The sequence below is a fragment of the Engystomops pustulosus genome, chromosome 2 (genome assembly GCF_040894005.1).
Source record: "Engystomops pustulosus chromosome 2, aEngPut4.maternal, whole genome shotgun sequence".
Lineage (NCBI taxonomy): Eukaryota > Metazoa > Chordata > Amphibia > Anura > Leptodactylidae > Engystomops > Engystomops pustulosus.
The window spans coordinates 99,010,609-99,033,042 of NC_092412.1; the positions used below are offsets into that span (position 1 = coordinate 99,010,609).

The 22,434-nt window shown below is 43.9% G+C and overlaps 1 protein-coding gene across 2 annotated transcripts in view; it reads left to right on the forward strand.

Moving 5' to 3' along the window:
- OCA2 (OCA2 melanosomal transmembrane protein) overlaps window positions 1-22,434 on the forward strand; it is a 192,167-nt gene that overhangs the window by 84,051 nt on the left and 85,682 nt on the right. For both annotated transcript variants that reach the window (XM_072135687.1, XM_072135686.1), the window contains exons 9-10: window positions 14,374-14,527; window positions 17,191-17,262. In XM_072135687.1, the coding sequence (XP_071991788.1) occupies window positions 14,374-14,527; window positions 17,191-17,262 (226 nt within the window). The remainder of the gene's footprint in view (window positions 1-14,373; window positions 14,528-17,190; window positions 17,263-22,434) is intronic.

The following is a 22,434-nucleotide window of genomic DNA, read 5'->3' on the forward strand; positions in this document are numbered from 1 at the left end:
TTAGGGGAGAGTGTATTACCTAATGTCGGTGCCCTGGTTGACACACATCGGATACCTTTTATATAGGAGTTTATCCATTATGGTACCTATCCTAAAGGATAGGTAGATATTTTTTTATGATGGTAGTTATGGCAGAATATTGAAGGCTGAATTGTGTGGAAAACACGGGCAAGTCATTAGTTTTGATTTTGGGAGTAACTTCAGATAGATAATGGGAGCGATCTCTACTATCAACAATATTTCGGGCTTGATGGCAGAGCATGTGATTGTAACCTCTTCTGTGTAGACGATTGGTAATTATGTCAAAATCAGTGTTATATACATCAGAGGTGGAGAATGCTCTTTTGGCTCTGATGAACTCACCTACAGGTAAGTTTTTTTTTAATAGAATGTGGAGGATGACTGCTATCTGCTTTCAAAGATGTGTTACCCAATGTGGGTTTACGATAAAGTGTAGTGATAATAGTGAAATGGAGGCTCTCTCCAGTGAGAAGAATGTCAAGAAACGGAATACTGTTCCACTGGTGGTCAAATGTAAACTTTAAATTGTTTATATTGTTGTTAAGGTAAGGTATAAACTCAACGACTGCCTCCCCACTGTCACACCAAATGAGGATGCAGTCGTCGATGTACCTTCCATACCACGAAATAGAGTGGCGGAAGGGATTGACTTCAGAATAGAGGTATTGTTCTTCCCACATGGCCATATAGAGATTGGCCTATGTGGGTGAGGAGCAAGCCCCCATAGGGCATCCCATTTTTTGTAGATAAAACTGGTTGTTGAAAATGAAAAAGTTGTTACTTAACGAAAAAAAAAAAAACGTAGTACATCAACAATAAAGTCCTGTAGAACCTCAGAGAAGTTACCAAATTTAAGCAAATGTGACGCAACGGCCTTACACGCACCCAAATGGGGGATACAAGTATATAGGACCGTTACGTCACAAGCAAGCCAACTATGCTGGGAAGACCAAGGCAATTCATTCATAGCACATAGTACTGTCTTGCTGTTTCTGATATAGCCGTGTAATCCGGTGCCAAAAGGTTGTAAGTGGTTATCCAACCAAGATCCCAATTTTTCTAATAAAGAACCCATGCCCGACACTATAGGTCGGAATATCGGTGGAAAAGACCCTTTGTGAGTCTTTGGTAGAAGGTAAAAATTGGGATACATAGGGTTAGCGAACACACTCGTCCGAGCTTGATGCTCGTTCGAGCATTAGCATACTCGTAACTGCTCGTTGCTCGGATGAATACTTCGCCAGCTTGAGAAAATGGCATCTCCCGCCGTTTTGATTTTTGGCAGCCAGAAACGGAGCCAATCACAAGACTCTGCACTCCACCCAGCGTGACGTGGTACCCTTACGCGTCGATAGCAGTGGTTGGCTGGCCTGATCAGGTGACCCTGGAAAAGACTAGCCCCTGCCCGTGCTGCTCGCATCATTCTCTGTCTGGAGCTGCTGCTGGTCAGGGAAAGCGTTAGGGTGTTCTATTAGAATAGTGTTAGGCAGGAGTGAGTCTACAAGAACCCAACAGCCCTTGTTAGGGCTAGAATAGCGTTTTTATATTTTATTTATTTTTTTTGTTTGCTTGTGGCTGGCCTTGCTGGTACTAGTAGTGCAGCTAGTACCATATTGTGACAAATTTGCAGGGAGACTTGCGAACGTTATATTTAGCTCTTAGCGACACACATATCCATCTCAAACACCTAAGTGGGAAAATTTATTAGGGGTTTGATTGAATTGGGCACAGTCTGCTTTTTTTTTTTTACTTTTTTTTTTTTATAACTCAAAGTCATCAGGCACAGCACAAAATCCAGTTGTGTGCTGTCAGTGTAGGCTAGAAACTAGCTATACCAATAGGATAGTATCGTTTTGTTAAAACAAAAACACAAAAAAACACAAAAAAAATGTACAGTTTACACTTTAATTTTGAAAATGTTGAACCCGAGGGCTAGGGGTAGAGGACATCGGCGTCCAACTACTGCAGGGGTTAGAGGCCGTGGTCCTTAGTGGGGTGAGACATCACCTGCGGGAGCAGGGGGACGCCGCAGAGCTACACTCCCTAGGTTCATGTCTCAAGTTACTGGGACTCCTGGTAGAGCACGGTTGAGGCCAGAACAGTGCGGACAGGTGATGTTGTGGATTGCGGACAATGCTTCTAGCCATTTGTCCACCAGTCAGTCTTCCACGCAGTCCACCCATGTCACCGAAATTAGCATTCCTCCAGCTCCTCCACCTCAGCCTCCTTCCCCCACAGTCTGCCCCCTCCCAGGAAAATTTGGCATTTGAACCGGCATACTCTGAGGAACTGTTTTCTGGACCCTTCCCACAGTCACAAACCACTTGTCCGGTTGCTGCTGAGCTCTTTTCCGATGCCCAGGTTTTCCACCGGTCACAGTCTGTGGGTGATGATGACATTGTTGACGTAGTAGAAGAAGTGTGTAAAGAGGTGTCGGACGATGAGGAGACACGGTTGTCAGACAGTGGTGAAGTTGTTGTCAGGGCAGGAAGTCCGAGGGGGGAGCAGACTGAGGGATCGGAGGATGATAAGGTGACAGACCCAAGCTGGGTTGATAGGCCGGGTGAACACAGTGCTTCTGAGACGGAGGCGAGTCCTCGATGAGAACAGGTTAGAAGAGGCAGTGGTGGGGCCAGACGGAGAGGGCAGGGCCAGAGCTGGTGCATCAGCGCCAAATGTTTCACGTAGTCAAGCTCCCGTGGCGAGGGCTAGATTTTCAGAAGTCTGGAGGTTCTTTAAAGAAACACCGGATGACCGACGGACTGTGTTGTGCAACCTGTGCCACACCAGGATCAGCAGGGGTTCCACCACTACCAGCTTAACCACCACCAGTATGCGCAGGCATATGAATGCTAAACACCCCACTCAATGGAATCAAGGCCGTTCACCTCCGGCCGGGCACACCACTGCTCCTTCCCCTGTGTCACCTGCTGCCTCTGCTAGTCAGCCCCCTGCCCAGGACCCCAGCCCAAACACCTCCCGTGCGAAAACCGCACCTTCACCTCCACAGCATCTACCAATATCTCTATGCGCAGCGTTCAGCTCTCCATACCCCAGACGCTGGAGCACAAGAGGAAGTACAGTGCAACCCACCCACACGCCCAAGCCCTCAATGTCCACATCTCCAAACTGCTTAGCCTGGAGATGCTGCCCTATAGACTGGTAGAGACCGAGGGCTTTCGCAACCTCATGATGGCGGCCGCCCCTCTGTATTCAGTCCCCAGCCACCACTACTTTTCCCGATGTGCCGTCCCAGCCCTGCACCAGCACGTGCCAGACAACATCATCCGTGCCCTGACCAACACTGTTTCTGACAAGGTCCACCTGACCACGGACACGTGGACGAGTGCTGCCGGGCAGGGCCACTATATATTGCTGACTGCACATTGGGTTAACTTAGTGGAGGCTTGAATCGAGTCTGACCCTGGGGCTGGTCATATACTGCCAACGCCGAGTATTGCGGGGCCTACCTCGGTCCAGGTCTCTCAAGCCTACTATGACTCCTCCTCCTCCCACCCCTCCTCCACCTCCTCCTCCGAATTACCATCCGTGGGCATGGCGCCATCATTCGGTAGCTCTAGGCACAGCAGCAGTGCCGTCGCTGAGCGACAGCAGGCGGTGCTCAAACTGCTGAGCCTAGGCGATAAAAGGCACACCGCCCAAGAGCTATTACAGGGCATCACGGCCCAGACTGATCTGTGGCTGGCACCGCTGAACCTGAAGCCAGGCATGGTTGTGTGTGACAACGGCCGTAACCTGGTGGTGGCTCTGCAACACGGCAGACTGACACATGTGCCATGCCTGGTCCATGTGTTAAATCTCATTGTTCAGTGGTTCCTCAAGACATACCCCAATCTGTATGATTTTCTCACGAAGGTGCGCCACATCTGTGCGCATTTCAGGAAGTCCAGCACAGATGCTGCCACTCTCAGGGAAGCGCAGCGCCGCCTCCAACTGCCCGCTCACCGACTGTTGTGCGACGTGCCCACGAGGTGGAATTCAACATTAACCATGTTATCCAGGGTTTACCAGCAGCGCAGAGCGATTGTAGACTGCCAGATGTCAACTTCCACCAGAACTGGTAGTCAGGTCAGTCAGCTTCCTCAAGTCTACAATGAGGAGTGGACGTGGATGTCTGATATCTGTCAGGTGCTGAGTAACTTTGAGGAGTCAACACACTTTGATGGCGGCGTTGCCGCCATCAAAAGCCTCACCATCCCGCTGCTTGGCCTGTTAAAAAACTCTCTGGTCAGCATGAAGTCAGAAGCTTTGCGCTCGTCACAAGAGACTGGGGAAAATGATGCCCTTGTTGATAGCCAAGAAAATCAAGAAAAAGGACAGCAATCCACACTTATCCCTTCAGGGGTTTGGTGCCCGCAGCCAGAAGTCCAGGGGTTCAGAACTTCAAAAGTGGCATATTGGAAGGAGGAAGCCACAGCACCGAGGAATAGAGTATGAAGAATTCTTTATTGGTGCATCATCAAGGCATAAAAAAGCGACGTTTCGATTCTAATGCGAATCTTTTTCAAGCATAAAAAACATGACCATAACAAACATATATATAGAGAAACTAGTAATGACATCATTTCCTTTAGTGACGTGAGCAAGGATTAAAAGTACATAATTGCCATATAAATTCATATATATATTTTTAAAAAACAGTACAGAGAGACTATAGCATTCAAAAGGTACAATCTATTGTGCAATACAGTGTAAAACAGATAAGTATAGGGCCGAGATAAAGCTCCACACGTGTATCTCATTAGTGACGCGGTTTTAAAAGTCCTCAATATGATCGGAGCCGACTGCCCCTACTGCGCATGCGTGGTTATTGTGGTAGTCGAAACAACATCCTTCCTTATATGTTATTTCCGGGTTCCTTGCCGGCTTCGTCCGTCCCAATCATGTGATCTCCAATCACATGACCCGAGCCCCGGTCATATGATTTTCTGAGTATCCGAAGGGACGAAAATTGCGGTGCCAGCATTAAAGACATATTTGGTGAGTATATTATACAGATATATTACAATAAGGATCACAAACATCTGGAGCAATTGGACAATATATATCAAAAGTCAAGTAATATTTAAATAGTATCTTTATATGTAGTGTCCGATGCCTAGTGATCCATCAATTAGATTTCTTAATCTGTGACTGCCACGTATACATACCATACGGCACACAATAAATATTAAAGATGATTTGCAATGAGAGAATACAGTAAATTCGGAGGTCCACTCATCCATCCCATATATTCCATTCTAGCTTATTGTGTACCACAGGGGATTTGTAGCATACATAAAGTATTCAGGCCAAGTTTTAGCCAGATCATATAGAAAAATATGTGCAGCCCCTCAATATTTGGTACAGAAAAGAAGCTAATCAAACCACACATAACGGACATGTACAGGCAAATTCATGAGGACACCGTAGGAATATATCACTACTTGGGTCAGCCATATAGGTCCAAAACATAGAGAGTTCGTCCGAGTGTAGTATAGTGTATATAAGTGGTCACCATATAGTGACTCTTTCAAAATAGACATACATGCACCTCCATGCTATGGAAAAATCAAAACCAAAAAAAACCAAAAAAAAGGGGGGGTCCAAATTGATATGCCATACTGGTACCTGAATCACGTAGCAGTCCCAATCAGAAGAGAGGATGGAACCGCGCAAAGGAGTAGGAGGGTGTCAGATATCGATCTATGAGGTAATAAATTCATATGATATGTCTGAAAAGAAACATATACAAGTGATTAAATATGTGAGTATAATATAAAATCATTTAACCTAAAAACAAAGAAGCATAATGATCCGAGTCACTGGGAATAGTAATTTAAATCGGTCAAAAATAAAACATTATTGCGGACAAGATGCATGTATCCTTCAAGAGAACCTAGATAACTCCTCCCATCTTAAATTCCCTGTTTAACCCATTTGGTTCAAGTGAGTCCAATTCATAAATCCACCTCAGTTCAAGTCGTTTTAATGATCTTTCCCTGTCACCACCTCTACGATGTTTTTGTACTCCGTCTATAATGCGGAATCGGAGTTGTGAGACATGGTGGTGGTTCTTGAGAAAGTGGTCTGGAAGGGGTAGATCTGTTTTACCAGTTCTGATTGTCGATTTGTGTTGGTTTATGCGCATGCGACACTCCTGTGTAGTCTCACCTACGTATAAATAACCACATGGGCATCAAGTAGATAACGAATTTAGAGGTACATGTAAAATGCTGTTTAATGTGATATCTCCTACCCGTACGAGGGTGACAGAATGTATCACCATTCAACATGTTATTACAATTACAACAGTTTAGACATGGAAAGCTGCCAGTTCTCTCATTAGTCCGCTGACCCAGGCCTGCACAGATATCTGCATGCACTAGACGATCCCCAAGGTTTTTTGGTCTCCTATATGCCATAATCGGAGGGTTTTGAAACTCTGTTATGTTTGGTAGGGAGTCCCTGACAATTGACCAGTTATTTCTCAAGATATTCGCCACTTTATTGCTTACAGAGCAAAAGGTGGATACGAATGGAATTCTATTGGATGCTATTTTTTTCCTACTTTTTGGTTGTAAGAGTGTATACCTTTCACAGTCTCTGACCCTTTTTCTTGTATGGCTCAGAAGTGGTCGGGGATAACCTCTTTTTTCAAATTTTGCGCACATCTCATCAAGTTGTGAATCAACCCTATCTTCATCAGCGACAATCCTTCTCACTCTCAGTAGCTGACTATAGGGAAGAGATTCAAGCATATTAGGTGGGTGATTACTGTGAAATGACAGTAAACTGTTCTTATCAGTTGTCTTTGTATACAGATCAGTGGTTAAGTGGTTGCCCTGAATCCTAACCACAGTGTCCAGGAATTGTAAATATTCCCTGGATCTGACCATTGTAAATTGTAACTCCGGAATATGTAAATTAATCTCTTGAGCAAACTCTAGTAACTCACCCTCACTGCCCTTCCACAAGAAGAATATGTCATCTATGTACCTCATCCAGCCCCCCACATTGTGGAAGTGGCTGGATGGGTACACGAACCTCTCTTCAAACCAGGCCATGAAGATATTCGCATATGTGGGTGCAACATTCGACCCCATGGTGACACCACGCTTTTGGATATAGAAGTCTGTTTGGAAAAGAAAGTAATTGTATTGTAAAACTATTTCTAAAAGAGAAATAATAAATTCTTTGCCATTATCCTCAAGTGTCCAGTCACGTATGGTTTCAGCTACTGCTCTTACTCCTTTCTCGTGGTCAATACTGGTATATAGGGAGACTACGTCAAAAGATACCAACATATCATTGTTACCAACATCCAATGTGTCAATTTTATTGATAAAGTCTGTAGTATCACGAACATATGAGCGTGTGGAGATAGCAGCTTTCCTAAGTACCTTGTCTAAAAACCGAGATAGTGGAGAGAGGATAGACCCCATCCCTGCCACTATTGGTCTCCCTGGCGGGTTTTTAAGATCTTTATGGATTTTGGGGAGTAAGTATAGTACAGGTGTGACTGGGTGTTGTATCAGGAGGAATGAATGTAGTTTCCTGTCTATTAGATCTGTAGCAAAAGCGTGGTCTACCAAAATCTTAATTTTCTTAAGGATATCAAATTTGGGGTCATCAGTGCATCTCACATATATGTCCGGATCGTTTAATTGGCGCATTGCTTCCCGGACATACTGGGCGGTGTCCATCACCACGATCGCTCCGCCCTTATCTGCCGGTTTGACCGTAAGGTGATGGGCATCGGCCAGCCTGCCCAGGGCATCAATCTCTTCAGAGGTCATATTGGGACGAGCCAACGTCTGAGTAGTATTGTGTTTTAGTGCATCGAATTTGTTTTTTACAATTTGGATATATGTTTCAATACCCCTATTAGTTTGAGGTGGCTGGAATTCGCTTGGGTTGGCAAGTCCCACCAAATCAGAACTAAATATACAAGTGGATTTCTGTGAATTTCGTGACACATCCGTAGACAAATTCAAGACACTTGTAGGAATGGGTACAGTGGATACATCATCAGGGATTACAGTAGTATTTATAACATCAGATTGGGAGCTGTTATTACCTGAAAAAAATGCTTTTAACCTGAGGCGTCTAAAGAAAGAAAACAAATCACATTCGAATGAAAACCAATCTACCTTATTTTGTGGTGAGAATGATAGACCTTTGTTGAGGACATTCAGTTCTATATCAGATAGCTGTTCCGAGGAGATGTTTATAACCAAATCATTTTTTGGATTCAGTCCTTCAGTGTTTTCCTCCCCGATGGTGGCAGTTTGGAGCGAGTGGGATAGCCTTTTGCGGTTTCTTTCGTGTTTCTTCCCTCCCCGTCTGTATTTTTTGTTGTTATTTTGTCTCTTTGTCCTAAAAAAGTGGAGGAGGAGGCAATACTCGATGATTCATCCGAAGAGTCTGTTTCTTGAGTTCTTTGGCCCCAGGTTCTTTTCTTTTTCTTTATTTGTTGTTTAGAGGGGTAAATGTTGTCAGTCACTTGCCATTTATATACTGTGCCTTTTTTATAATCATCGAGATCTCGATGCCATTTTTGTCGTTTTATAGTTTCCTGTTCTGTCTTGAATTGGTCCAAAGATCTAGTGTGTTTGTCCATGAGTTCAGTGTACTCCTGTGTTGATAAAAGATTTTTAAGTTCTCCGTCATATTTCCTACATTTAATCTTACTGTCCTTGATGTAATTTTGTAAGAATTCTATGTTGAGGAGCATTACATCAAAAGAAAATTTTGTTCGCTATTTGGACCAATTTATTGCTGAAAGCAGTATCTTGTGGAAATAAATTAGGACGTAAATGGGATCGCATCCCCCTCGTATTCTTTTGGCCTTATAATATTCTGCTAATGTTGACAAGTGTAATTCCATAGAAATTAAGTGCCTTCTCTCAGATTCCCACTGTCTTCTGATAATTTCCATAGTAGGTTTATTGAGAAAGGAGCCGTCACCCAGATTCCCCGCCAGGATACGGTCTGCATCATTGTTCGAATAAGTAAAACTGCCTGGTGATTCCAAATTGCACGTACCTTGTTCCATTTTTGATGTATATAAAAGATATGAGGATGGTGGTTGCACGCCCAGCGCGCCAAAGTCCAGAAAATCAAGAAAAAGGACAGCAATCCACACTTATCCCTTCAGGGGTTTGGTGCCCGCAGCCAGAAGTCCAGGCGTTCAGAACTTCAAAAGTGGCATATTGGAAGGAGGAAGCCACAGCACCGAGGAATAGAGTATGAAGAAGTCTTTATTGGTGCATCATCAAGGCATAAAAAAGCGATGTTTCGATTCTAATGCGAATCTTTTTCAAGCATAAAAAACATGACCATAACAAACATATATACAGAGAAACTAGTAATGACATCATTTCCTTTAGTGACGTGAGCAAGGATTAAAAGTACATAATTGTCATATAAATTCATATATATATTTTTAAAAAACAGTACAGAGAGACTATAGCATTCAAAAGGTGCAATCTATTGTGCAATACAGTGTAAAACAGATAAGTATAGGGCCGAGATAAAGCTCCACACGTGTATCTCATTAGTGACGCGGTTTTAAAAGGTCTCAATATGATCGGAGCCGACTGCCCCTACTGCGCATGCGTGGTTATTGTGGTAGTCAAGACAACATCCTGTGATCCTTATTGTAATATATCTGTATAATATACTCACCAAATATGTCTTTAATGCTGGCACCACAATTGTCGTCCCTTCGGATACTCAGAAAATCATATGACCGGGGCTCGGGTCATGTGATTGGAGATCACATGATTGGGACGGACGAAGCCGGCAAGGAACCCGTAAATAACATATAAGGAAGGATGTTGTCTTGACTACCACAATAACCACGCATGCGCAGTAGGGGCAGTCGGCTCCGATCATATTGAGGACTTTTAAAACTGCGTCACTAATGAGATACACGTGTGGAGCTTTATCTCGGCCCTATACTTATCTGTTTTACACTGTATTGCACAATAGATTGCACCTTTTGAATGCTATAGTCTCTCTGTACTGTTTTTTAAAAATATATATATGAATTTATATGGCAATTATGTACTTTTAATCCTTGCTCACGTCACTAAAGGAAATGATGTCATTACTAGTTTCTCTATATATATGTTTGTTATGGTCATGTTTTTTATGCTTGAAAAAGATTCGCATTAGAATCGAAACGTCGCTTTTTTATGCCTTGATGATGCACCAATAAAGACTTCTTCATACTCTATTCCTCGGTCCTCTTGTTGATAACCAAAGCACCCTCCGTTCTGTTTCTCAGCGCATATCGGAGGAGGTGGAGGAGGATGAGGAGGAAGAGGAGGAGAATGTTGGCGAGACAGAAGAGGGGAGCATTGCTCAGTCCTTCACTGTTCAGCGTGTTTGGGCAGAAGAAGAGGAGTTGGAGGAGGAAATGGACAGTCAGGCCAGTGAGGGGAGTGAATTCTTGCGCGTTGGGACTCTGGCGCATATGGCAGATTTCAAGCTAGGCTGCCTATCCCATGACCCTCGCGTTCAAAGAATTTATTTCAGCACCGATTACTGGGTATTCACTCTCCTAAACCCACGGTACAAGCAAAATCTTTCCACTCTCATCCCTGGAGAGGAAAGGAGTGTGAGAATGCATGAATACCAGCAGGCCCTGGTGCACAAGCTGAAACAGTATTTCCCTTCTGACAGCGCCAGCGGCAGAGGGCGTACTTCTGCGGGACAAGTAGCGAGGGAGAGTAGGCGAGCAGGCAGCTTGTGCAACACTGGCAGGGGTACGCTTTACAAGGCTTTTGCCAGCTTTATGTCACCCCAGCAAGACACTGTTACCTGTCCCCAGTCTCGGCAGAGTAGGGCTGATCTTTACAGAAAGATGGCGAGGGAGTACGTAGCTGACCATACCATCGTCTTAAATGATCACACAGCTCCCTACAACTACTGGATTTCAAAGCTGGACATGTGGCACGAACTGGCGCTGTATGCCTTGGAGGTTCTTGTCTGTCCTGCCGCTAGCGTGTTGTCTGAGCAGGTTTTCAGTGCAGCTGGTGGCATCATCACCGATAAGCGTACACGCCTGTCAACTGACAGGCTGACGCTTATCAAGATGAATAAAGCCTGGATTTCTCAGGATTTCCATTCTCCACCAGGTGAAAGAAGCTCAACCTGAATAATGTATGCACTCCTACTCCTCATTTTCCTCCTTCTCCTCCTCTTTGTACACTAAAGCAGAGGATACTGGCTATTTTTTGCCAGGGCAAACTGGCTCTAGGTATAGTACTCTATGTATTTAATTTTTCTGGAGGGCCACCTACCTGGTCCTCTGTTTTAAACAATTTTTGGGAGTGCCACATACAGGTACTCAATGTATTTAATTTTTCTGGAGGGCCACCCACCCAGTCCTCTGGTTTGAAAACTTTTTTGGACTGCCACATACAGGCACTATCCAAACTTAATTGTCTCCCTAGCAGTCTCCACACGTCGTCTTTATAGCTGCCTCCACACGTTGTCTCCATTGCTACCTCCACACATCATCTCCATAGCTGCTTCCCAAAGTCGTCCATATAGCTGCCTCCATACATCGTCCCCTTAGCAAACGAGCTGTGTCAGGCAGAATTTTGGATTGTTTTCATGGCTTCCACATCAAACTTGTTAACTTTGTCACCACTCTGCTGTGTTATCCACAAAATTTACTGGCAAACTTTTATCATTTACCGATATTATTTCAGCGCTTCTTGCGCATCTGTTTACATTCCCCACACCCGCCATAACCAAAACTTATAAAACAGTACTACACTTGATCTTATCCAAAAGGTTCTTAGAAGTGCTGTTTGTAGCCCTCGTCTGCTTTGAAAATGATACTTTTTTTCAAAGGAAACGCTTCTGCCCCCCAGGCCCATTTTGGGTTCGGAGGAGCCGAGAGACAGGGTCTTCGACAGGAGTAAAGCTCGCCTGGCAGTGGACTGCCAGCTACATCCCAAGGTTAGGCAGCCTCAGAGGCATCCATGCATACTGCCCCTGCTGTTTCCTGTCCATTTCGCCTCCACGATCCTCCACAGCGTCCACCAATGTCTCCATGCGCAACTTTCAACTGTCTATACCCCAGGCGCTGGAGCGCGAGAGGATATACATCACATCATCCCCTTATCAAACAAGCTGTGTCAGGCAGAATTTTCAGGTGTTTTACCAGATACATAATGGAACTCAGTGCATCTGTCGCCGCCATGCTGGAGACCTGAAATTTCAATCATAGCAGCGCAATATGGATGCCCCATACTGTCACTCTTAATCATGGAAGTCGTCTCCATGGCTGCCTCCACATGTCGTCCCCTTATCAAACGAGCTGTGTCAGGCTCATTTTTCGGGTGTTTCACCAGATACGTTATGGAACTTGGTCACTATGTCGCCACCATGCTGTGATATCGACTAAATATACCGTCAACCTTTTGTTCACATAGGAAATCATTTCAGCGCTTCTTGCTCACCTCCTTTGGTTCCTCTCTGCCACCCATTGGTTTGAAGCCTGAGTCCATTTGGGGTATGTCGCCATGCCACTCTCTAGCCTTCCGCTGCCTCTGCATGTCGTCTTCTATAGTGTCAGGGTCAATTATTGGATGTTTTAGATGCTTTCTAGCCTCATTCGGTCACTCTGTCATCGCCATGCTGTTGCCCATAATTTTGGCATAATGGTGCGATTAAGCAGCCTCAGAGGCATCCATGCATGCTGCCCCTGCTGTTTCCTGTCCATTTCCGTGGTGTTTCCATCATTTTCTGAGGTTTCAAGGTTTTTGGCCAAGCTTCCCTGTGCAGACCCTTGGTCCCCTTGAAAAATGCTCGAGTCTCCCATTGACTTCAATGGGGTTCGTTATTCGAGATGAGCACTCGAGCATCGGGAAAAGTTTGTCTCGAATAACGAGCAACCGAGCATTTTAGTGCTCGCTCATCTCTAGTTAGCAGGTATAAGAAAGTCCGCAGTGATTGAAAATATTGAGGGCAACTCCTTCTTCCAAAAGTTTCTTCAGGTCCTTTGCAATGTCATCAGTTGGATTAGTCCGTAGTTTATGGTATGTTGATGAATCATTTAACATTTTTTGGGCCTCCGTCAAATAAAGTTCTTTATCAAGAAGTGGTTTAATGCCAGCATCTTCTTTCCTTGTTTTATTTTTGTGACTGATGAATAATTTGTATTTTCTGTAGATTTGCTTTTTTTCATTTTTGTGTTTTAGATCTAAGAAATTACATAATATATGGATTCTCTGTTATGTGATGGTAGTTTTGATATTTACATGTTTTAGTATTTTTCAAGTTTTAGCATTACCCCAACTAGAATTGGGGTATTATTATATGTAGTATCTCACAGCTGGAGATCCAACCTGCTCCTGCAATCCAGCAGGAATAACCAGACAGACATGTCTGAAGATAAAAAGTTGTTCAGCTTTACAAAAATATTATTTTTTGACAGATATGTGGGCAAAAGAAAGATGGGTAACTTCAAGATCCTGGGTGGCAATGCATAATCTTTCCCTGACATTGTAGAACTTTCAGTACTTGTCTGTATAGGTAATAGACATCTTATGGGTTTTATGCATATTAGGGTGGCAAAACAAGGAGTGACTGGGATCAAGACAGGCTCAGTTATTGGCCGGCCATAGCAAATAAGGGAATTTTGCTGAGAAATCATTACAAAATTATTTAGGGACTGTATTATGTACTATCAACATGATACTCACTAAATATTTTTTTTTAAATGATTTGTTATCAAAATTTCTTCACTGTTTGCAGCTGATGGAATATTTCCACCCTTAGGCTGCTTTTACACTGATGTATGCTAATCATGCCATACAGGAGGCACGCTGGGGAGGAGGAGGGATAATCATTGCTCACCCCTCCCCTCTCCATAGCAAATAGTGCAGCAAGGCTGTTCTTACAGCCAAAGATAGAGTATGCTCTATTTTTTTTGTGGGCACGGCACAGAACGGTGATCACAAGGTGATCGTGAAATTTGGCCAAAGGGTTCTTAGACTTGGGGTTGCAGTCTCTTAACCTGCTCCACCTGCCTAAAGAGCTTTGATTGTTTTACTTTGGAGGTGTATAGGTTTGGATAATTAATGTATACATGAAATTTTTAAGTACTCCAGATCGTTATTCTTTTCTTTAGTTGTTTTAGTATATTTGCATGTGGAAGTGGTATATACACATTAATGTCTCATAGAGCACAATAAGTAATTGATCTACAACATGAGGGAACTTGAAGAGTAATGTATTCCTGCCTGCATTTGTTTACTAATAAAATTATTTGCTGGTAAAAATAATTTATATATTACTACTAAATAATCTTGTATGTTGTATTCCCAGCGAAACCATTTCAATAAACATTCAAGCATTTCTTCAAGAGACTCAACTTGTCCCACTGTCTGTATCTCAGCAGTATCTTAGTGCGAGCATTGAGACCCAAGTAACAGTTGCAGCAATTATCTTGGCAGGTGTTTATGCCTTAATTATATTTGAGGTAAGACCCTTCAGTAGTCCATGTGTGTGTCTTCTGGAAAATTATTAGCACTGAATTTGCTAGTTTTCTTTGTATTTTATAATTTAAAGAAACCAGTTATAAATTGGTTTTCTACTACTATAAATTTTGTATTTTTAATATAATCCTTGAGCATTAGTTTTCTTTTCCTAAGACAGCTTGGAAATACCGTAGCTTTGTGAACATACAATTGTGCATTTATTTTTGCTGATAATTTACAATGTGAAAGAAAAGGTGTAGTGTAATACAGACAGGTCTGCAGAGGACTGTCCTAACTGTAGATGTTCCAGACTGCAGTGCTATAGGCAATGTACCATGGTATGGAGCTTTATATTAAAAGGAAGCCAAGTGGCTGTTGCTTAGGATAGAAACAATCTGCAGCATATTATTTGTCTGCCATAGATCCTGGCAGAATCCTCCTCAAAATTCCAGTTTTGCAATGCATAGGTTAAGCTAAATCCCCCCCATACCGCAGCAAAGTCACAGCATAAAAATGTACCAAAATGCAGAGTGAAAATTATCACTGGGGGAAAATTCTACATCCATTCCAGTGCATGTTGTTTGCCTTCTAGATTATACTTGCTCCACTAAGGCTATCTGCGCTTGTTCCAGAAAGGCTGCAGCATTTATCCCAGTGGGGTAAAAAAAGGAGCATGCAAATAAGTTTCTTCTCATGTGAAAAAAAGAGCATTTTGCCTCCATTTTCCACCTTTCAGAAGGCAACTTTCAAGGAGGTTTTGAATACCTTAAGGCAGTCTTAAAACAGGTATTTCCTGCTGCAAAGAGTCTGTAGGGTGTTATAGAACGTTTTACCATGCTTAAATATGCATAGGGAGCGTGGTTTGGTCTTCAAACAATGCTGTGTTTTAGTATGACATACGCATGGCAACCGTAGCTCTTGGAATCGCTTCACTCTTCAATACCATGGGCACTTACAGAGGCCAACTTGACCAAATAAGTAAAGGGGGGACGAAGCCTGACAAAGTAACATCAGTGCCAGCTTAAAAGCACTGAGCTGAGGGCCAAGATCCCACTATAACAGATAATCAGATGATTCCATAGATTACAAAAGAACCTGTTCTGTTAAACGCGGATACATGTAGAAACCCCCAGAAAGAGTTGAGAGGGCGTCGGCAGTAAGTTTGCATTGGCGTCACTGATCATTTCTTTTCATCCATCAGCGTCCGCTTTCAATCGGTCAATAATCCATCAGTATTGCTAAAGCCAAAAACAAACAGGAGTTGATCCAAAACAGAGATGACCAGTAAATGGGATATTTGCATGTCCTCTGTGTCCTCTATCCACTCCTGCTTTTGACTATCAATCCTGAAGCTTTTCATTCCTTCTGACAGATTAAATGAAGGGGGAAAACTAAAACATAGTGGCAATGTCATAGAGTGGTGGAGGGTGAAAACGGCATAATGGAAATCGCAAGGTGTTACAGGGAGACAGCGGTTTGTTGGCAGCAGCATGATTAGGCCGCAGAGTGGCACAATGACAGAGTCCGGAGGTTGCAGCAGCAGGAGGTCAGAGAGTGGCACAATTGCAGTGTGTGGAGGGGGCGGTAGCAGCAGCATAAGGCCAGAGAGTGGCACAATGACAAATTCTGGTGGTAGCAGCAACATGGTAGGCCACAGTGTGGCACATTGACAGAGTGTGGAGGTGCTGGCAGCAGCAGGAGGTCAGGAAGTGGCACAATGTGTAGACGTGGGTGACAATTTCAGTCCCTGCTAAAGATGGTGGGAGGCAGATGGAGCAACTGGCAGCTGATGTGTGGCATCAGGCGGGTGGCAGCATCAGAATAGGGGCTGAGGCAGGTAGTTGGAATCCAGACTAATTTCTTAACATTTTGGGTAGGCTTCATGGCTGATCTAATCTGATGCATAAGGTTTTGGTGTGTTGAAGTCCTAGCCAGCAGTTCTGGCCTCAGAGTCACCCCTGCTGCGACCTGTGCCTGCTCCACCTACCACCTCTCTGTCTGACATATTGTTTAATCAATTATGTGGGTTTGACATGGATTTCTTGATATCACATTTGGCAACAAAAAAGAATTGAAATTTGGGGTATACAGATCCCCCAAATGGACACTATGGACTTTGAGCAACAATTACTCCATCAGCTACTGAGTACAAGCAGCTAGACACACATGCAGTGTGAAATAACAGGATTGCAAATAACCGTCTGTTTTTATAGGGCTGTGACATCACATAAGCCTGCCAGTCGTTGATTGGCTTACATGTCTGCACATTTCGTTAAAGGGTGTTCCTTTCTTCTTCCGAGAGTTCTCTGCCTCATGTAACACATTGTGCTCACGGCAATTTTGCTAATAAAGGGGAAAAAAAAATTGTTCCTGAATCACCGTAAACTTCGGATTTGTGCAGAACCGAAGTTTCCCTGAAATCCTAAATGAATTCCACTTCGTTAGAATATCTCTAGATATATAACAAGGTTTTATTTTGAAGAGCTGGTAATGAAATGTTACAAAGTGTTAAAATGTTAATGTTTATTACAACTCTAAATATGCATAGAATTCCACCAGACTTGCAGCTTCCATTATTTACTGTTGAAATTAACTTTTTTTCGGGAAAAAATGGTTATATTGTCTTGTTGTCCTATTTACTCTTTTATAATTTTTTTTCCTCTAGATTGTCCATAGAACTCTAGCAGCTATGTTGGGCTCCTTGGCAGCACTTGCAGCTTTGGCAGCAGTTGGTGATGTAAGTAATAAAGTAATTTTTAGCTGACCCTCGTTGATCAATAAAATGAAGAGTGAAGAATTTGTTTTTTCTTTGTAATCAGCATACCCCCGGATTTGGGTGTAACGCTAGATATGTGAAGAGAAATCCACCTTGCTCCTCACCCTACCCACAGGAATTCTCTTAAGCTCTAATCCAATGGAGAGAGGCATCAATGGAATATGCATAAAATATCTAAAATATACTGTGGGGCAGATTTATTGAGGTGTCTGAGAGTCAGAATATTCTTAGTTGCCCATGGCAACCAATCACAGCTCCCCTTTAAAATATTCATGATCACTGGTAAAATGAAAATTCAGATTCCATCAGTTTCCATTAGTCCACCATGACGGCCACCTGGAGGATGCCCTTTGACCTCTGTGGGAACAGGAAGGAGAGAGGTTAAAAGTCCCCTCCCAGCATCCTCCCACCAGTGTCTGCCAAATAACCACACCTGGAATGGATGCAAATGTATTTATTTAGTATGTTAAGTCACACACAAGAATACAACAAAACAATCAATATTAGGGAGGGAATAAATAGGCCGTCATGGTGGACTAATGGAAACTGATTTACCGGTAGGTTCCAAATCTGAATTTCCATCACGTTCCCCATGACGGCCACCTGGAGACTTATCAAATGAGTTGATAAGTTAGGGTGGGATAACCGATTGGAGCACCTTCCTTCCGAAGGCCAGATCTTTATTCTTTGGAATGTCCAATCTGTAGTGTTTTAGGAATGTATTTTGGGAAGCCCAAGTTGCTGCCCTGCAGATTTGGTCTAACGTAGCTCCCCTTCTTTCTGCCCACGAAGTAGACATGGCTCTTGTGGAGTGAGCCCATTGTACTGGCTTGGCCTTACATCAATCGTATGCCATTCGGCCTCCTTGGAGGATGTCGGTTTATTGCAAAATGACGGCAGGATAATTTCCTGATTTCTGTGGAAATCCGAGACCACCTTAAGAAGAAAAGCAGAGTCCAGAGTTATTATAATTCTGTCATCTAAAATTTTTAAGTAAGACTCTTGTATAGAGATGGCTCGGAGTTCTCCTAGTCTTCGGGCTGAGGTTATAGCTATCAGAAAAACTGTTTTTAAAGTCAGGTTTCTGATGTCAGAACTTTCTATTGGTTCGAATGGACCTTTGGTTCTCAATGCCTTAACTAAAGTAAGATCCCAGGTAGGCATTTTAGTAAGGACCTGAGGACGGATCCTAGAAGAGGCGGTTATGAATCTTTTTACCCACCTATTGTCCATAAGGCAGCAGTAATGAAAGGCACCCAGGGCAGACACCTGCACTTTTAAAGTGCTTGTGGATAGACCCTTTTTTAATCCAGCTTGCAGGAACTCCTACACCTGAAAGACATTAGGGTTATCTTGTGATGGAGGTTTATCCCCACAAAAAGATACAAATTTTTTCCATACTTTATGATATATGGCAAATGTCACTGGTTTTCTACTCGCCTGTAGAGTGTTCACCACCTTTGAGGAAAGACCCTTACTTAACAGGAGTTCCCTTTCAGGATCCATGCCGATAGGTAGAAATAGCTCTGTCTTGGATGAATGACTGGGCCCTGGAATAGAAGATCGTTCTCCGGAGGAAGTAGGATGGGTTCCTGAAGAGCCATGGATCTCAGAAGAGGGTACCAACTCTTCTTCCTCCTTTGAAATCAGGGGAATTGGGGGGAAGGCATATGCTAGTGGCTGGTCCCAGGTATGGCTGAATGCGTCCAGAATCGAAAATGGTTCTCTTGCATCTAGAGAATAAAAATGGTTGCACTTTGTGTTCTCACTTGAGGCAAACAAATCTATGAGTGGCTGCCCCCATAGGGTGATCAGTTGGTCGTAAATCTCCTGCTTTAGGCATCATTCGTTCGGTGAGAGTGTTTTTCTGCTCAGGAAGTCGGCTGTTAGATTTTCTCTTCCACGAAGATGAGTCGCAGAGAGAGATAGGCAATTGTCTTCTGCCCCTTTGAAGTTCTTCTGCGATAGGGCCAGTAAATCTGGAGACCTGGTTCCTCCTTGTCTCCTCAGATATGATACAGTGGTGATGTTGTCGGATAATATTAGGAGGTGTGAATTCCTTATGTGAGACCTCAAAGTCTCCCAAACCGCACGTAACTCTCTGAAGTTGGAGAATCTGGCTCTGATTTCCTGAGTCCAATGACCCTGTACCAGCTGATCCTGTAAACAAGCGCCCCAACCTGACTTGCTTGCATCCGTCTGGATGGTAATCAAGGGCTGTTGGATCCATAGGACGCCCCTTCCTAGGTTCTTTGCACTTAGCCACCACAAAAGATCTCATTTCACACTCAGCGGGATACGGACTTTTTTCTCTAAGCCTTTTGGTGACCTGTCCCAGGTTGAAAGGATCCAGCTTTGGAGTGACCTGGAATGGTTTTTGCACCATGATACCTCTGGGATAGAGCTTCAAAGCTGTCCGGATTGAAACACTTGGCTTCTTCCTGAATGATAGTATGAGGTGTCTAATATTGTCCTTCTTGTCCTGCGGATAAGAAGAGATTTGACGACATGCATCTAAGATTACCCCGAAGAATTTTATCTGGGTAAGGGGGGAAAGATTTGACTTTTGAAAGTTGACGATCCACCCCAGACTTGTGAGTGTAGAAATAGTGAAATCCCGAGACCTGGCTAGGTCTAGGCTGGAATCAGGAAGTCATCTAAGTAGAGAACGACAGACACATTCTGATTCTTTAAGAAAGCAACCACCTCTATCATCAGTTTGGAAAATACCCTGGGAGCGGAAGAGATTCCGAAGGGTAGTGCACAAAATTGAAAGTGTCGAGTTACCCTTTCCAAGGAAAGAACAGAGAATCTTAAATATTTCTGAGAGGAAGGGTGGATAGGAACATGATAATAAGCATCCTTTAGGTCTATGGCGCACATAAAGGAGTTTCGGTGGATGAGGGGTAAAGCAGATCTTACCGACTCCATCTTGAAGCGTCTGTATATTACGAAGCGATTTAATCCTCTCAAATTTATTATGAGGCATTTCGATCCATTGGGTTTTTTCACTGTGAACAGACGGGAGTAGAACCCTTGTTCCTCTTGATTGAGCGGAACTCTCAGGATGGCCCCCAGTTGTAGCAGGTTCTGGACCTCCTGCCAGATGGTGACCTGTGTAGAAGGAGATGACGGAGATGGACGGAAGTATCTTTGGGCAGGGAGGACGGGAGAATTCTATTCTGTATCCATTTTTTACAATGTCTCTTGCCCAGAGATTTGATGTTATCTTCTCCCACTGAGAAGCATAAAATGTGAGTCTTCCCCCAACCCTGGCATCACTGCTTCTTACTTTTTGATGGGTCACTATTTGAGGAGAACAAGAAGCCACGACCTCTGCCTCCCTTGGGATAGCTCCAGCGGCCTTGTTTGCCCTTTCCACTGTAGCTCTCCCTTTGGTCCTTGGGGCCACGAAAAAATTTCCTTTTGGTGTCAGGTCGATTTTCCGGAAATCCCATCTTCTTGTCGGCGGCTTTCTCAAGAATGGCATCAAGGTCCGGGGCGAAGACGAACTCGCCGGAAAAGGGGACTCCACACAAATTTGTTCTGGAAAGGATGTCTCCTCCCCATTGCTTTAGCCAAAGCACTCTCCTGGATGCGTTGGATAGGGCCCCTTCTTTAGCTGAAAATCTGATGGACTCTGCTGAGGCATCAGCTAAAAATGCTGCCGCCAGTTTTAGGAGAGGAATATTTTCTAGGATAATTTCTCTAGGAGTATGGTGCTTAACGTGATTTTCCAGCTCCTTCAGCCAAGAGTAGTGTCCTGGCTACAGAGGTAGCCGTCAGGTTAGTCTTAAGGTTTAGCATAGCTGTATCCCATGCTTTCTTGAGAAGTGCTTCGGATTTCCGATCCATAGGGTCCCGAAGCTGGCCTGTATCTTCAAATGGTAAATCTATCTTTTTAGACACCTTGGAGACTTGTACGTCCACCTTAGGACAAGCGTCCCAAATTTTCGAATCATTAGGCTCGAACAGAAGTCGCCTTCATGAAATTTTTGGAGACCGTTATCTTCTTTTCAGGTTCCTGCCATTCTGCCGTAATCAGATCTTTCAAGGCATCATTTACAGGAAAGACTCTTCGCTTTTTGTTTCTCAGTCCTCCAAAGAGATCCTCTTCCACTGATCTAGGAGGGATTATGTCCTCGATATTTAGCGTATCCCTTACTGCTTTGAGCAGTCTTTCTATTTCCTCCATAGGGAACAAGTACCTGGCTTCTGAGTCCTTTAAATCAGAATGCGTTACTTTTGAATCTTTATAGGAACAGGACGGAGATTCTGAGACATCTGAATCTGACGCAGGAGTGGCCAAATCTAGATCCGCACGGGCTCTTTTAGGGGAGGGACCCTGAAGAACCTGAGAGGTTGTAGCAAGGGATACGAACTTTTCTTCAATAAACTCCTTAATCTCATCCATAAAGTTGTTTTTTTCGCCTCTCAATAATTTATCTATGCAAGATTTACATATTGGCTTTTTATGCGTATCGGGTAACTTGCTAATGCACATATTACATCTTCTGCTCTGAACATCAGATGATTTTGATTTAGATCTTTCCACTTTGCCCCCTTTCTCCTGCTTCTCCTCCTTGCCTTTCCCCTTTCCACCAGATTCCTCCTGGAAGGGAAGGAGGAGAAATTCGTTCCAGGAGACCGTAATAAACACATATATATATATATATATATACATATATACCATGTGGAGGACTCCTCCAGCACACTTACAGGTACCAGTGGGTGGAGAGAGCCTGCATCTGCCTCTTCAGACATGGCTGTGACGGCAGGGAGACAAAAACACACGGCTGCACGAGTGTCCAGAACAAACTTGAACTTAGACCACAGATCAACGTGTACCCGCAAAAAGGAACTTAAATACCTTCTAGGGGAGCCCATCCCCCTGTTGAAGGCTGCAGCCGGTGTTCATGCTCCGAGACCCGGCATCGAATCGTCACTTCCGGTTCGCGCGACACACCGGGATCGATTTAAGGCGCACGGAGCGCCACCGCTCTCCCTTAGGCGCCGGTGCCAGGGGGGCGAGCGGTGTTTTCCAAGGCCAGACTGGGATGTCCAGGGAGGGCCGGGGCCGCCCGTGGACCCAACCTGCGTGGCTTGGTCGAGGACTGTGCGACGGTTAGTGCT